This window comes from Haliotis rufescens, unplaced genomic scaffold (assembly GCF_023055435.1).
Source record: "Haliotis rufescens isolate VD_foot unplaced genomic scaffold, xgHalRufe1.0.p SCAF_25, whole genome shotgun sequence".
NCBI lineage: Eukaryota > Metazoa > Mollusca > Gastropoda > Lepetellida > Haliotidae > Haliotis > Haliotis rufescens.
In genome coordinates, this window is record NW_025963946.1 from 1,069,744 (window position 1) to 1,084,475 (window position 14,732).

General features: G+C 44.1%; 1 protein-coding gene across 4 annotated transcripts in view; it reads right to left on the reverse strand.

Moving 5' to 3' along the window:
• LOC124141354 (zinc finger CCCH domain-containing protein 13-like) overlaps positions 1 to 14,732 on the reverse strand; it is a 44,607-nt gene that overhangs the window by 18,043 nt on the left and 11,832 nt on the right. For all 4 annotated transcript variants that reach the window (XR_007222840.1, XM_046509347.2, XM_046509345.2 and 1 more), the window contains 7 exons: positions 9,381 to 9,472; positions 7,816 to 7,932; positions 6,432 to 7,061; positions 5,344 to 5,996; positions 4,638 to 4,727; positions 2,400 to 2,450; positions 651 to 2,013 (listed from right to left, as the gene is read on the reverse strand). Coding sequence is in view for 3 of the 4 variants with exons in the window: in XM_046509347.2 (XP_046365303.2) it covers positions 651 to 2,013; positions 2,400 to 2,450; positions 4,638 to 4,727; positions 5,344 to 5,996; positions 6,432 to 7,061; positions 7,816 to 7,932; positions 9,381 to 9,472 (2,996 nt within the window). In the remaining variant the exon portion in view is untranslated. The remainder of the gene's footprint in view (positions 1 to 650; positions 2,014 to 2,399; positions 2,451 to 4,637; positions 4,728 to 5,343; positions 5,997 to 6,431; positions 7,062 to 7,815; positions 7,933 to 9,380; positions 9,473 to 14,732) is intronic.

The window sequence follows — 14,732 nt, forward strand, 5'->3', positions numbered from 1 at the left end:
AGTTGCCGTGCTTATATGCGTTCAATGCCTGTCATATGTTCGAGTGAAGTATTACGGTGTAAACAAACTGCTTGAGTATATACAGCGCCATATTTTGTTCGGTGATTCCGTAATTCAGATCGATAACCCACTCAAAACACTGAACTCAACCCATGCCGCTTCACTCAGTATATTTGCTAACACCAAAGAGTTCGCGTTTTATTTAGTCATGGTATAATGGAGATAAACATACTGTTTTCAATGTAGAGCTAGGTTACCTGCAGATTTAACCGCGCTAAATTTATCATGCTGTGTGTTCGGTTCAAAATTCAATTTAGCGCGGTTAAATCTACAGGTTACCTAGCTCTACATTGAAAACAGTATGTTTATCTCCTAAACAAACAAACATTCATGGAATAAGTTGGACAAGTTTCAGCCCAAAGGATCAAGGATCTTCCTCAGAAAATGTTTTTATACTCCATTTTTTTCGTGGGCCTTACAATTACTGACCACCAGATTGCCAGGTTTTTATGAGTTGTATACAGGAATGATGTATGACACACATTAGAACAAGAAACTCTGTGTGACTGATCTGTGCTCCTCAATGAAAGAACTATTTTAACACATCTTAATTTTGACCTGACCGGTCTGTTGTCCACCAGCTAGCCTACCTGGAGTCTCTACTTCGAGTTTCCTCCTGCTTCAAGTCTTCCCCGCTCTCCGCCTCACTGTCCTGTTCTTCCCCCTCTGGCGGCGGCCACTTCCCCTTCTCCTCCTTCTTCCCATCCCTTCTGGGGGACCGATCTTCCCTCTTCCTCCGTTCTCCCCTCTCCTTAGAGCGATCATCTTTGGAGCTCTTTTCATCTTTAGACATTCTAGAGTCTTTTGAACTTTTATCACTATTTCTATCATCTTTGGAGATTTTATCCTTAGTCCGTTCTGATTTGGAGCTTGAGCTCCTCGGCCTCTCATGACTTCCATCTCGTGATGCCTTCTCCTGATCTTCCTTCTCCTCTCTGGTCCTTTGATCTGGCGTTCTATCATCCTCAGGGCTCGGGTCTCCACGAGATCCACGGAACTCTCTCTCATCTCTGTGTCTCTCATCTCTCCCTACTCTCTCCTCCCTGAAGTCTCTCTCAAATTTACCTCCTCTGTTGTCCTCTCTGAATCCTCTATCATCTCTGAATCTGTCCTCCTCCTCCCTAAACCCTCTCTCATCTCTAGGTCCTCTCTCACCCTTCCGGTCCTCCCTGAATCCTCTTTCACGTCTCCGTTCATCCATGAATCCCCGGTCCTCCCCTCTGTCTAAAGAGCCACGGTCCTCTTTCATCCTGTCCAGAGGACCTCTCTCCTCCCTCCCTCTGTCCATCCCCATCCTATCCTCGCGTCCCCTGTCATCCCGCCCGCGGTTCCCCCTGCCTCTCTCGTCCACAGAACCATCTCTCCCTCTGTCCATTGGGCCTCTGTCTCTCTCCATCATTCCCCTGTCATCTCGTCCTCTGTCCATCCCACCACGCACATCTCTGTCCCTCTCACCAGGTCCTCTGTCTTCTCGGATCCTGTCATCTCGTCCTCTCTCCATTGGGATTCTCTCTTCTCTCATTCTGTCGTCATCCTCACGGCCAAACAGCCTCTCATCATGGGGGAACCTATCGTCCCGGTAACCACGTTTATCAAAGGGTGATGGACTATGTCTCTCGCGACGTCTATCATCCATTCTGTTCTCTCTCATTCGTTCATCTCTCAATCCAACCCTGTCTTCCCTCATATCAGGTCTGTCTCTCCAGCCATCCCGCATGTTTCGGTCTATTGATCGGCTCAATGGTCTTCCATCTCGACCAATCTGACGCTCATCATCTCTTCGGAAATATCTCTCATCAAATCTGTGGTCATCTCTCCTCATGTCGAACCTCTCCTCATGCGACATGTCATGTCTTTCCCCCCATTCACGACCCTGCCCAAACACCTCCCCACGGCGACGATCCTCCCACTCAGACCGACGACTCTGTCGATCAGCAAACTCAGCAGTGTACCCTGGAAGTGAAGAAGAATCAGTGAGTGAGTGAGTGAGTGAGTGAGTGAGTGAGTGTGTGAGTGAGTGAGTGAGTGAGTGAGTGAGTGAGTGAGTGAGTGAGTGAGTATCGTTTTACACCTCCTTTAACAATATTCCAGCAATATTACAGCGGAGGGACACCAGAAAAGGGCTTCTCACATTGTACATATGTTGGGTACAAGCCCGAGCAGACGCTTTAACCACTAGGCTACCCAAACACTCAAGGTAAAAGAAGAAGCTTTAGAAATATTTCCAAACTTTTGAAAAGAAACATATTCTTTAGAAACTAAAGGATGAGGTAGGATAAGTATAATATGGGTGTGAAACTGTGAATACAGGGTATGAATACATAAGCAGGCTGAATCACCTCGCATCTGCTCCTGTCTGTCTGGTGCATAGCTTCTCTCTCGCATGCCTCCTGAAAAATGAGATGTCAAATTCAACATTTTGACAGGGAACAGAGCACAGGTAAATGTTCAACTTTGTAAGTTCCCAAGCATTGCATGAAGCCAAAAGTAACCAAATTGACAGACAATTTCATTGTACATATGAAAAAAGCTGTCCGTTATTGTCCAAAAAAACCAACAAGTCTTAAATTCTGTACATCTCTCAAATTTTCATTATTAATGCATAATGTGATCATGTTGTGTTTAATGTAGCTTTCATAAATATTTCAGTTATACCTCAGCTCATCAATACTAATTGATGATCCCTGGGAAGACGCTCTATCCACTATACCACAGAGGTGGTCTCCGGGAAGACGCTCTATCCACTACACCACAGAGGTGGTCTCCAGGAAGACGCTTTATCCACTACACCATGGTGGTGGTCTCCGGGAAGAGAGTCTATCAACTACACCACAGAGGTGGTCTCCAGGAAGACGCTCTATCCACTACACCACAGAGGTGGTCTCCGGGAAGACACTCTATCCACTACACCACAGAGGTGGTCTCCGGGAAGACGCTCTATCCACTACACCACAGAGGTGGTCTCTGGGAAGACACTCTATCCACTACACCATGGAGGTGGTCTCCAGGAAGACGCTCTATCCACTACACCACAGAGGTGGTCTCCAGGAAGACGCTTTATCCACTACACCATGGTGGTGGTCTCCGGGAAGAGAGTCTATCAACTACACCACAGAGGTGGTCTCCAGGAAGACGCTCTATCCACTACACCACAGAGGTGGTCTCCGGGAAGACACTCTATCCACTACACCACAGAGGTGGTCTCCGGGAAGACGCTCTATCCACTACACCACAGAGGTGGTCTCTGGGAAGACACTCTATCCACTACACCATGGAGGTGGTCTCCGGGAAGATGCTCTATCCACTACACCACAGAGGTGGTCTCTGGGAAGACACTCTATCCACTACACCACAGAGGTGGTCTCTGGGAAGACGCTCTATCCACTACACCACAGAGGTGGTCTCTGGGAAGACGCTCTATCCACTACACCATGGAGGTGGTCTCCAGGAAGACGCTCTATCCACTACATCACAGAGGTGGTCTCTGGGAAGACACTCTATCCACTACACCACAGAGGTGGTCTCTGGGAAGACGCTCTATCCACTACACCACAGAGGTGGTCTCCGGGAAGACGCTCTATCCACTACACCATGGAGGTGGTCTCCGGGAAGATGCTCTATCCACTACACCATGGTTGTGGTCTCCAGGAAGAGTGTCTATCCACTACACCACGGAGGCGGTCTCTGGGAAGACGGTCTATACACTACACCATGGTGGTGGTCTCTGGGAAGACACTCTATCCACTACACCACAGAGGTGGTCTCCGGGAGGATGCTCTATCCACTACACCATGGAGGGGGTCTCTGGGAAGACACTCTATCCACTACACCACAGAGGTGGTCTCCGGGAAGACGCTCTATCCACTACACCATGGTGGTGGTCTCCGGGAAGAGTCTCTATCCACTTCACCACAGTGGTGGTCTCCGGGAAGACGCTCTATCCTCTACACCACAGAGGTGGTCTCCAGGAAGACGCTCTATCCACTACACCACAGAGGTGGTCTCCGGGAAGAGTCTCTATCCACTACACCACAGAGGTGGTCTCCGGGAAGAGTCTCTATCCACTACACCACAGAGGTGGGCTCTGGGAAGACGCTCTGTCCACTACACCACAGAGGTGGTCTCCGGGAAGAGTCTCTATCCACTACACCACAGAGGTTGTCTCTGGGAAGACGCTCTGTCCACTACACCACAGAGGTGGTCTCCGGGAAGAGTCTCTATCCACTACACCACAGAGGTGGTCTCCGGGAAGATGCTCTATACACAACACAATGGTGGTGGTCTCCGGGAAGAGTGTCTATCAACTAAACCACAGAGGTGGTCTCTGGGAAGAGTGTCTATCCACTACACCACAGAGGTGGTCTCCGGGAAGACGCTCTATCCACTACTCCACGGAGGTGGTCTCCGAGGAAGAGTCTCTATCCACTACACCATGGTGGTTGTCCTCGGGAAGACACTCTATCCACTACACTACAAAGGTGGTCTCCGGGAAGACACTCTATCCACTACATAGACTACCATAGACGTGGTTTTCTTGATTTCAATAGTGTGTGGGAGTTGTCAGCAAAAAACATTACCTTCATATGCGCCACGCCCTCTGCCTGCACCGCGGCCCATACCATGCATACCCTGCTGATGGCGATCACCAAAATAGTCCCTTCCTTGACCTGATGGGGAAAACATGCAACATTTTGGTATAAAGTTTGATAGGTAATATATGAAAAGTGTTATGGATATATGATCCAGAAATGAACACTACAACCCATTTGGTTTTTAAGTTAAGCTTGGGTAATGAAAGTAACCTGTATTTAAGTCAAACTTGTTGAAAAGTAAACAGGAAAAGGCAGCAATTCAGTATGTGTTTGATACATATGCAATGTTTCATAATAAAATACAACTGTTTCTGAGTAATGCTCAAAAAACCAATGCTATGCATATTTGAGTAAGTCTGGTTTATTGCCAAGGAAAAGAATTTTTCTCTCTCAAGAAATACCAAAAACACCAAAAGGCTCCAGTTCAGCATTTGTTTGATACATATGCAACATTTCGTAATAAAATCTGACTTCTGATCCTAAAACGAAACGTCACAAACACAATTGACAGATTGACAGATTGACAGACAGACAGAGAGATGGACAGATGGACAGAGCCTATTACCATATCCCACTTCATGGCAGGGGATAAAAACTGAATAAAACACATGAACAAGCAAAAAATCTATCCAGTTCTGATATAGTTGCTGATTTGTTTTTATTAAACCTGCAGGAAAGAGGAAGAACCTACCTGGATGCATTCTGCCTTGATCTGCCACCAATCTGTCCCTTCCTTCATACCTCTCCCGCCTGTTTTCTCTCCCTCGCTCAAAACTTTGTTCATGTCTGTGTCGTTCTCTTGGATCAAACTGTTCTCTGTCCTCCTGGAATCTGGACCGATCCTGGTACCGATCAGAGAACTCCGGAAAGCCTTCATCAAACCTCTCCCTTGGATCTCGGCGATGTTCCTCCCCATGTTCGTATCTTTCCCGATAATTTTCTCTGGATTGACCTCTAGGGTCAAGGTCCTCTCGCCTGTCACGTGATTCTTTACCCATTCTTCGCTCATCGGGTGACCGCCTGTCCCTGGATCGATTCACGTCAATGTCCTCATCACGACCTCTCCTTGATCTTGATCTTTGAGATCCATCGGGAGAGTGGTTTCTTCGACTGGGAGGTGTTGGTGTGGGTGATCTGTCTTCAGATCGGAATGAATCTGGTGATGCTCGTCTCCCACGCTCATCACTATGCTTTGGTCGGTCGATATCGGCATTATATTGCTCCTTGCGAGAAAACTTTCTCTCCTGACTTTGACCTCCTTTCCTTTTGTCCCCAAGGTCACTCCTACTTGGAGGAATACGTTCACGCTGTGGTGGAGTCTCGGACCTCTTTCTCTTGTTCTTCCTAAAATAGGGAGCGTCAGTAAAAGGCTGCAACAGTGTAAATGCCCTGATACATACACATCAAAGGCATAGTAAAATTATCCACTTATTGAAGTATTAGATTTAGAATACATAGATATTATAATGTGACAGCTTATTTGTCGGACGTCCTATTGGGAATTCCTGGCAGTATGGATGCCAAGTATCCCATGTGAAGGGACCAATGTCAGGTAGAGTAGTTACAATGTGCAACTGGCTGATGAGTCAACAACCCTTCAACAGCATGGGCAGAGTCTCATGCTATCAACCACTGGTTTACCTGGCCCAGACTCTTGTGCTGACTCTTTTCCCATCAGTCTTATCCCAATACAGGACTATGTAACATGAAATCCTCTTTAGGAGCGTACATCCTATCAGATTGAGTGTCAAAGAATCCCTGATTGCAAGTCCCTCTCACCTGCTCCCCGTCTCCCTCTTCTCCTCCTCCCTGTCATGCAGCATCCCCTTGAAGAACTCCCTCTCCAGGGGCTCCTTCCGGCGGGGGGATCCCGGGGACACAGACCTCGGGGGCATGTTCTCTGACCCCGGAGAGTCGGAGTGGCGTGCTGGCAGATCCTCCTCAATGTCCCTCTTTATCGGAAAAGGTAATTCCGCCTTTATCTTCTTTTTCTTTATTCTCACTGGCGAAATGTGCCTTTCCCTGGCTGCAGACCCATCACCGCCAAGTTTACCCTTGCCTTTCTTCTTCTTCTGTTTGACCTTTTCACCTTTGACCTTCTCTTTTACCAGTCCCGGAGAAATGTTCTTCTGCTTCTTTGGTGGAATGGGGGTGATGGATCTAGACCTTGACCTTGATGTTGGTGACCATGACCTATGTGACCGTTTGCCAGTTGGTGACCCTAAATCTGGGCTCAACAGTCTTTTATCAGCCTTTGATGGCTTCTCAGTATGAAATTTGTCAATCCGAGGTGAGTGTTTTTTCTTGGACTTTGGCAGATCTGGTTCCGGGGATCTGTCCAGTTTTTTATCCATCTTCTTCATCTTCTTGTGCTTGGTCTTGTGAGGTGAATCATCCTCTGTATCATACCTGCAACACATCACATCACCGTATTCAACAGAGCAAGCATGAAACACACTTGGTCTCAAGCGTAGTGACATTGCTTCAAGGTGGTCTTGTTGGACACAAACCAGAACATAATCAGTGCTGCCCTGTTAATTCCTCTATCTATGTCCCCAGCAATGTACTGAACTGAGGAAATAGTACCTCAAAGAAAGTGAGGGGGCACGGGTGGCCAAGTCGTCGCGATTCGCTGTGCAGAGTTGCGTCCCTTAGGCACGCCAGAAACCTATGATTGTGGGTTCGAATCCCGGTTCGCCCCGATTATGTTTCTAGGTTTGTCAGCACCATACCCGTGCTCGTGGGTTTCACCGAAGTGGTAAATGTCTGAGGCCTGCATCACTTGACCAAAGTCCAAAGTGATGCATGTCTCAGACATCTGCCACTTTGGTGAAACCCATGAGCACAGGTATGGTGCTGACAAACCTAGAAACATAATCGGGATTAAAACCCACGATTATAGGTTTCTGGCGTGCCCAAGGGACGCAACTCTGCACAGCTCTTTGGTGCCTTAGACGCCTGGGCAACCCATGACCTCCCTGTATCTCACAACAGAACGAGTCCAATTGGCCCTGACACTACTACTGCAAGCTAAATGACAACAACACTTGCTTGATAAATAGACAGTTTGGTATCCAATCTAATAAAGGACAAAGACACAATTATTAAATGCAGAAAGTTTCAGAAAGATGTTCCTCCAAGAGAAAGATGCTAGGGGACTCACTTCTTCTTATGTTCCTTGTGTTTGCCCATCTCAGAGGGGCTGGGTGTCCGCAGCGGACCTTTAGCTTTACCAAAGGGAGACTTCTGCTTGTGCTTCTTCTTGTCACCTTTCTTCTTACTGGAACACAAACAACACTTTCGTATCACATTTTATCAGAAGCCTGTTGAGGAAAGCATCAAGAGTCTGTGACTTTAGCAATAGTCCAAAGCCTGAGTCTAGTGTAAATCTGTTCGGTCTAGTAAGCTTAGCTAATAATAACTAAATTCTACTGAAATGATGTTAAGAGCCATGTCCTGGCAAGTAGACTCAAGTCTTTGGCATGGCTAGCATCAGATGCTCCTTTTCGAGTTGTGGCCCCATAGACGGCCCATTGTGGCCCAATGACGGCCCAATGTGGGCCTATAGTCTACTTGACAAATGTTGGTCATACATAAATATACTTGATTTGAAGCAATCCAATCTTTCTCCATGTGAACAAAAAACTTGAACTTCTTTGAGTTCACATTATGAACACTTTACAAGTGTTACATTTACATTACATTAGGTTCCCACCAAGACATAGATGCTTTGTGGTGTAGTCACTTTTGTTAACCCACGAATCAAGCCATGGCCTGGCTCCAGAGAAAGGGAAGTAAGTAAGTCATCTTTGTAGTCATTTCTGGAGATTTGAGCATGAGGTTCCAACTTGATGATGTAAATTGGACAACATTATTTTTGATAGGGAAGTGTCGAGAGAGTTGTTCCCCATAGATGTAGCTGGGCAACGTAGATAAACACTATGGCCGAATGATCACACCCAGAAATGGGAGAGTGGGAGAGATGTGACAATCAGCATTGGGAGAAAAGGTACAGATAATTAGTGTGAAATTTGTAAGAATATGCGGGAAATACCAAACTTAACCCCCTGTTCATAAAATAGACTTGCCCGTTATGGCCGAGGTTGGATTGTATTCAGGGTGTCATCATTATTTAAATATTTTTAAAGCATGTACATTATATTTACATCTTTAAGAGGCTGTTCATAACGTTGATATCTCATATAAGAAATAACAGAGATCTACTTTTTCTAATACAGCCCAGGCTAGGTCAGCTGAGGTGATGTGAGGTGTGTGCGTGGGTGCTTGTACTACTTTGAACAAATGCCCTTCTTTTATAGTGCTATCCCACTGAGATACCATGCTACAGTTTTTACATGAAGACTCCATTCAGACACATTATACAGACTCCGTTAATGCATAGTGCAAGGCAGGGTAACAACAAATACCATCTTTTATTGCGTTTTGGTATGATGTGGGTGGGGATCAAACCACCAACCTTCTGCTGTCCAGGCAGATGCTCTATTGACTGGACAAGGAGGCGGTCCAAGGTCAGTTGACTGCAGGAGTACATCCGTACAACAGTGCAGCCAGCTCAATGAGTGGTAACTACACGCTATAGATTAACAAACTCGCTGCAGCAGGAATCAACGCGGTCATTTGACATCCTGCATCCTGGCTTACAGGAAACCCGGAATATACTCCCCAGGGAGTAGCATACTGTCTCAGTTTACTGGCCATTCCACTTACCTTGGAGGGGATGTCTTCTTTGGGGACTTCTCGGGAAAAGCTTTGGTTCTCTCTGGACTGCTGTCTGAATCTGAGTAGTCACTGGAAAATGGCTGGAAAAGTACAACATAACCTTTTGTATCAATTCTTTCAAGAATTAGATTTCTGAACCTGTAAACACGCAAGCCATGTTCACAGCCTCATCTAGGGTAACACGTTCATAACTTTGGGGAGGGGAATTGGTACTGCTGGGGGGAGGTATAAACGAAGCACTACATAGTTATGAATCAGCAACCAGTGGATGTCTGATTGTAAAAGTGAAGCAGTACATAGCTATGTATCAGTAACCAGTGGATGTCTGATTGTAAAAGTGAGGCAGTACATAGTTATGAATCAGTAACTAGTGGATGTCTGATGGTAAAAGCGTGGCAGTACATAGCTATGTATCAGTAACTAGTGGATGTCTGATTGTAAAAGTGAGGCAGTACATAGCTATGTATTAACAACCAGTGGATGTCTGATTGTAAAAGCGAGGCAGTACATAGCTATGAATCAGCAACCAGTGGATGTCTGATTGTAAAAGCGAGGCAGTACATAGCTATGAATCAGCAACCAGTGGATGTCTGATTGTAAAAGCGAGGCAGTACATAGCTATGTATCAGTAACTAGTGGATGTCTGATTGTAAAAGTGAGGCAGTACATAGCTATGTATTAACAACCAGTGGATGTCTGATTGTAAAAGCGAGGCAGTACATAGCTATGAATCAGCAACCAGTGGATGTCTGATTGTAAAAGCGAGGCAGTACATAGCTATGAATCAGCAACCAGTGGATGTCTGATTGTAAAAGCGAGGCAGTACATAGCTATGTATCAGTAACTAGTGGATGTCTGATTGTAAAAGTGAGGCAGTACATAGCTATGTATTAACAACCAGTGGATGTCTGATTGTAAAAGCTAGGCAGTACATAGCTATGAATCAGCAACCAGTGGATGTCTGATTGTAAAAGCGAGGCAGTACATAGCTATGAATCAGCAACCAGTGGATGTCTGATTGTAAAAGCGAGGCAGTACATAGCTATGTATCAGCAACCAGTGGATGTCTGATTGTAAAAGTGAGGCAGTACATAGTTATGAATCAGCAACCAGTGGATGTCTGATTGTAAAAGCGAGGCAGTACATAGCTATGAATCAGTAACCAGTGGATGTCTGATTATAAGCGAGGCAGTACATAGCCATGTATCAGTAACCAGTGGATGTCTGATTGTAAAAGTGAAGCAGTACATAGCTATGTATCAGTAACCAGTGGATGTATGATGGTAAAAGTGAAGCACTACATAGCCATGTATCAGTTACCAGTGGATGTCTGATTGTAAAAGTGTTGCAGTACATAGCTATGTATCAGTAACCAGTGGATGTCTGATTGTAAAAGCGAAGCACTACATAGCTATGTATCAGTAACCAGTGGATGTCTGACGGTAAATGCGAAGCACTACATAGCTATGTATCAGTAACCAGTGGATGTCTGACGGTAAATGCGAAGCACTACATAGCTATGTATCAGTAACCAGTGGATGTCTGACGGTAAATGCGAAGCACTACATAGCTATGTATCAGTAACCAGTGGATGTCTGACGGTAAATGCGAAGCACTACATAGCTATGTATCAGTAACCAGTGGATGTCTGACGGTAAATGCGAAGCACTACATAGCTATGTATCAGTAACCAGTGGATGTCTGACGGTAAATGCGAAGCACTACATAGCTATGTATCAGTAACCAGTGGATTACATTGCTATGAATCATCAACCAGTGGTTCTTGAACAAACAGAGCTTTCTGTCTGTGTTCCAGTGAAATACATTCTTCAACACAGGTGCAGAAACCTTTAAAGGGGAAGTGTACACGCAAAAATCACTTTCTTTCTTTTTCTAAACAAAACGCAATTTTAGAATTAATTAGTATCTGTGTTTGAAAATATACACTCATTTTTTTCACAGTGAACGTAGGAAGCTCACAATAGTGTGAAAATGATATGCCGTTATGAGGCCTTCGTTTTTCGAGCTAAACAGGCCTGAGTTATCCCCCTTAGATTATGACGTAATTGGTGCCAATTCAACTGGGTCCCTGTCTATTCTCAACGCAAAAGATATCAAGTATCATTTTGCGGTAAAACAACATGGCCTACGACACACTCCGGCGCAGTGGTGACTCAGCATAACACTATGCTAGCTGGCATCTGAGACGCAAGAATCACACAACTGTACCTACACCACGTGAAGCGGCTCTAACAAAGCAGGATGACGTCATAATGTTTATCAATTGGCACCAATGACGTCATATTGCAAGGGGCATAAGCCATGGTGTTTTTGTTGTGGAAATAGAACACTTGGTAAATGTGAAAAATATAAATCGTTTTAATGCGACAAATATGTTAATTAATTGTGATATTTTTATATTTTTGTCTATGACACTTCTATGTTAACACTTTTAATGTGGAAAAAGTACAAGAAAAATAGGTTCATTTCCGTGTGAACTTGCCCTTTAAGGAAACACACTAAAAAATCCAGTACCTTGCTCAATACAGAAGAGTGTACATTGTGAAGAGAAGTATGAAAGCTGTGGTGATGGTTATACAGGGATGTACCTGGATGTATCTAGTATCAAAACCAGGAGACATGGCGTCCCAGGCTGGCTGCATGTGGCTACACTGGACTTTCACAACTTTGACTGATGTAATACCATTCCACATGTTTAGTAGCCATAAGCCTCTTATACAAGATAGCCATGACATAAATCGCAAAGAACAATCAAGAACAAGGCGAGGGTTTTTTTTCACACTAAAACATTCTACAGTGACCACCATTTCAGGAGATTTGAAAATACCCTCGCAACTTGATGACATCGTAAATTGAATGATGCTAGTTTTGAGAGGGTAGTATGTTGACAACAAGAGTCATCAGAAAGATGACATATCCCCCTGGCTGCTGTCTGTAAAGTAACCACAAGTAAATGTGCAATTCTGTATGTAATGAGGCAAGAGTTGAATGTTCTTTAAGAAGCGTACATTGTTTACCGACAAAAGATCAACCATGGTCGCATCCATATGAAATGAAAAGTAAAATGTGTGTTTCTGTGTTGTTTTTTTATGCAAACAAATGACAAATTACAAGAAACAATAACTAAACAAGCGTATAGTCAACAAAGTCGTCTATATCCCCCAACCATTTTAACACGTTATGGTCCCAAACCAGGTAACTGACCCAACATTTCTCTTAGCCCATGTCGAAATTGCTGCAATGGAAATTCTAAAATAAACATTTCTAAAACTCCTTAATATCAAATGGCACCTGTTCAGTATAAACTTTATATATGGACATGCAATGTTTGGCAAGAAAATATTTAACAGTTTATTTGTTATACTCCATAAGTGAACCCACCCTATATGAAAACTTAAATCCAACTTGTTGCCATGGAAACGTAAAAAAAAAATTAATTTTTTTTTCCTAAATAGCAAAAGGCACCAGTTCAGTATGTGCATGGTAGACATGCAAAGTTTTGTAAGAAAGTATTTAACAGTTTTGAGTTACGCTCCGGAAACGAACACCACCCTTTTAGAACCTAAGTCCAACTTGTTGCCATGGAAACATAAAAAATAAAAATTTATAATATTCCTAAAAAGCAAAAGGCACCAGTTCAGTATGTGCATGGTAGACATGCAAAGTTTTGTAAGAAAGTATTTAACAGTTTTTGAGTTACGCTCCGGAAACGAACACCACCCTTTAAGAACCTAAGTCCAACTTGTTGCCATGTAAACGTAAAAAATTCTAAAATTCTAAAATTCCTAAATAGCAAAAGGCACCAGTTCAGCATGAGTTTGATAGACATGCAAAGTTTTGTAAAAAAGTTTTGAATGGGTTTTGAGTTATGCTCCGGAAACGAACTCTACCCTATAGAACCTAAGTCCAACTGGTTGCCATGGAAACATAAAAAATAAATAAATTTTTTTTTCCTAAATAGCAAAAGGCACCAGATCAGTATGTGCATGGTAGACATGCAAAGTTTTGTAAGAAAGTATTTAACGTTTTTTGGGTTACGCTCCGGAAACGAACACCACCCTTATAGAACCTAAGTCCAACTTGTTACCATTGAAACGTAAAAAATAAAAATTTCTAAAATTCCTAAATAGCAAAAGGCACAACTTCAGTATGTGACTGATAGATATGCCAAGTTTCAATCAAATACACTGAATTATTTTCGAGTTCTGCTCCAGAAAAGGAAATGATTACGGACGGACAGACGGACAGACAGACTGGCTGATGGCTATATCCCCCCGCATTATATGCCAGGGGGGATAATAAAAGATATATAGTTGCAAGCAGTGTAGTCATTGGTCAGTTTGACCAAGCTTCATCAAGATTGGTTTACTGTTCCATATCTATGTAGATCATAGAACGGGGCCCTGTTAAATGACTTGGTCTTACTGTAACAGCTCCCAGAGTTACAACATTGCGCTAAGATGGCTGCATGGAACAGGGCCCTGTTAAATGACTTGGTCTTACTGTAACAACTCCCAGAGTTACAACATTGCGCTAAGATGGCTGCATGGAACAGGGCCTGTTTAATGACTTGGTCTTACTGTAACAACTCCCAAAGTTACAACATTGCGCTAAGATGGCTGCATGGAATGGGGTCCTGTTAAATGACTTGGTCTTACTGTCACAACTCCCAGAGTTACAACATTGCGCTAAGATGGCTGCATGGAACAGGGCCCTGTTAAATGACTTGGTCTTACTGTAACAACTCCCTGAGTTACAACATTGCGCTAAGATGGCTGCATGGAACAGGGCCCTGTTAAATGACTTGGTCTTATTGTAACAACTCCCAGAGTTACAACATTGCGCTAAGATGGCTGCATGGAACAGGGCCCTGTTAAATGACTTGGTCTTATTGTAACAACTCCCAGAGTTACAACATTGCGCTAAGATGGCTGCATGGAATGGGGTCCTGTTTAATGACTTGGTCTTACTGTAATAACTCCCAGAGTTACAACATTGCGCTAAGATGGCTGCATGGAACGGGGCCCTGTTTAATAACTTGGTCTTACTGTAACAACTCCCAGAGTTACAACATTGCGCTAAGATGGCGGCATGGAACAGGGCCCTGTTAAATGACTTGGTCTTACTGTAACAACTCCCAGAGTTACAACATTGCGCTAAGATGGCTGCATGGAACAGGGCCCTGTTTAATGACTTGGTCTTACTGTAACAACTCCCAGAGTTACAACATTGCGCTAAGATGGCTGCATGGAACGGGGCCTGTTTAATAACTTGGTCTTACTGTAACAACTCCCAGAGTTACAACATTGCGCTAAGATG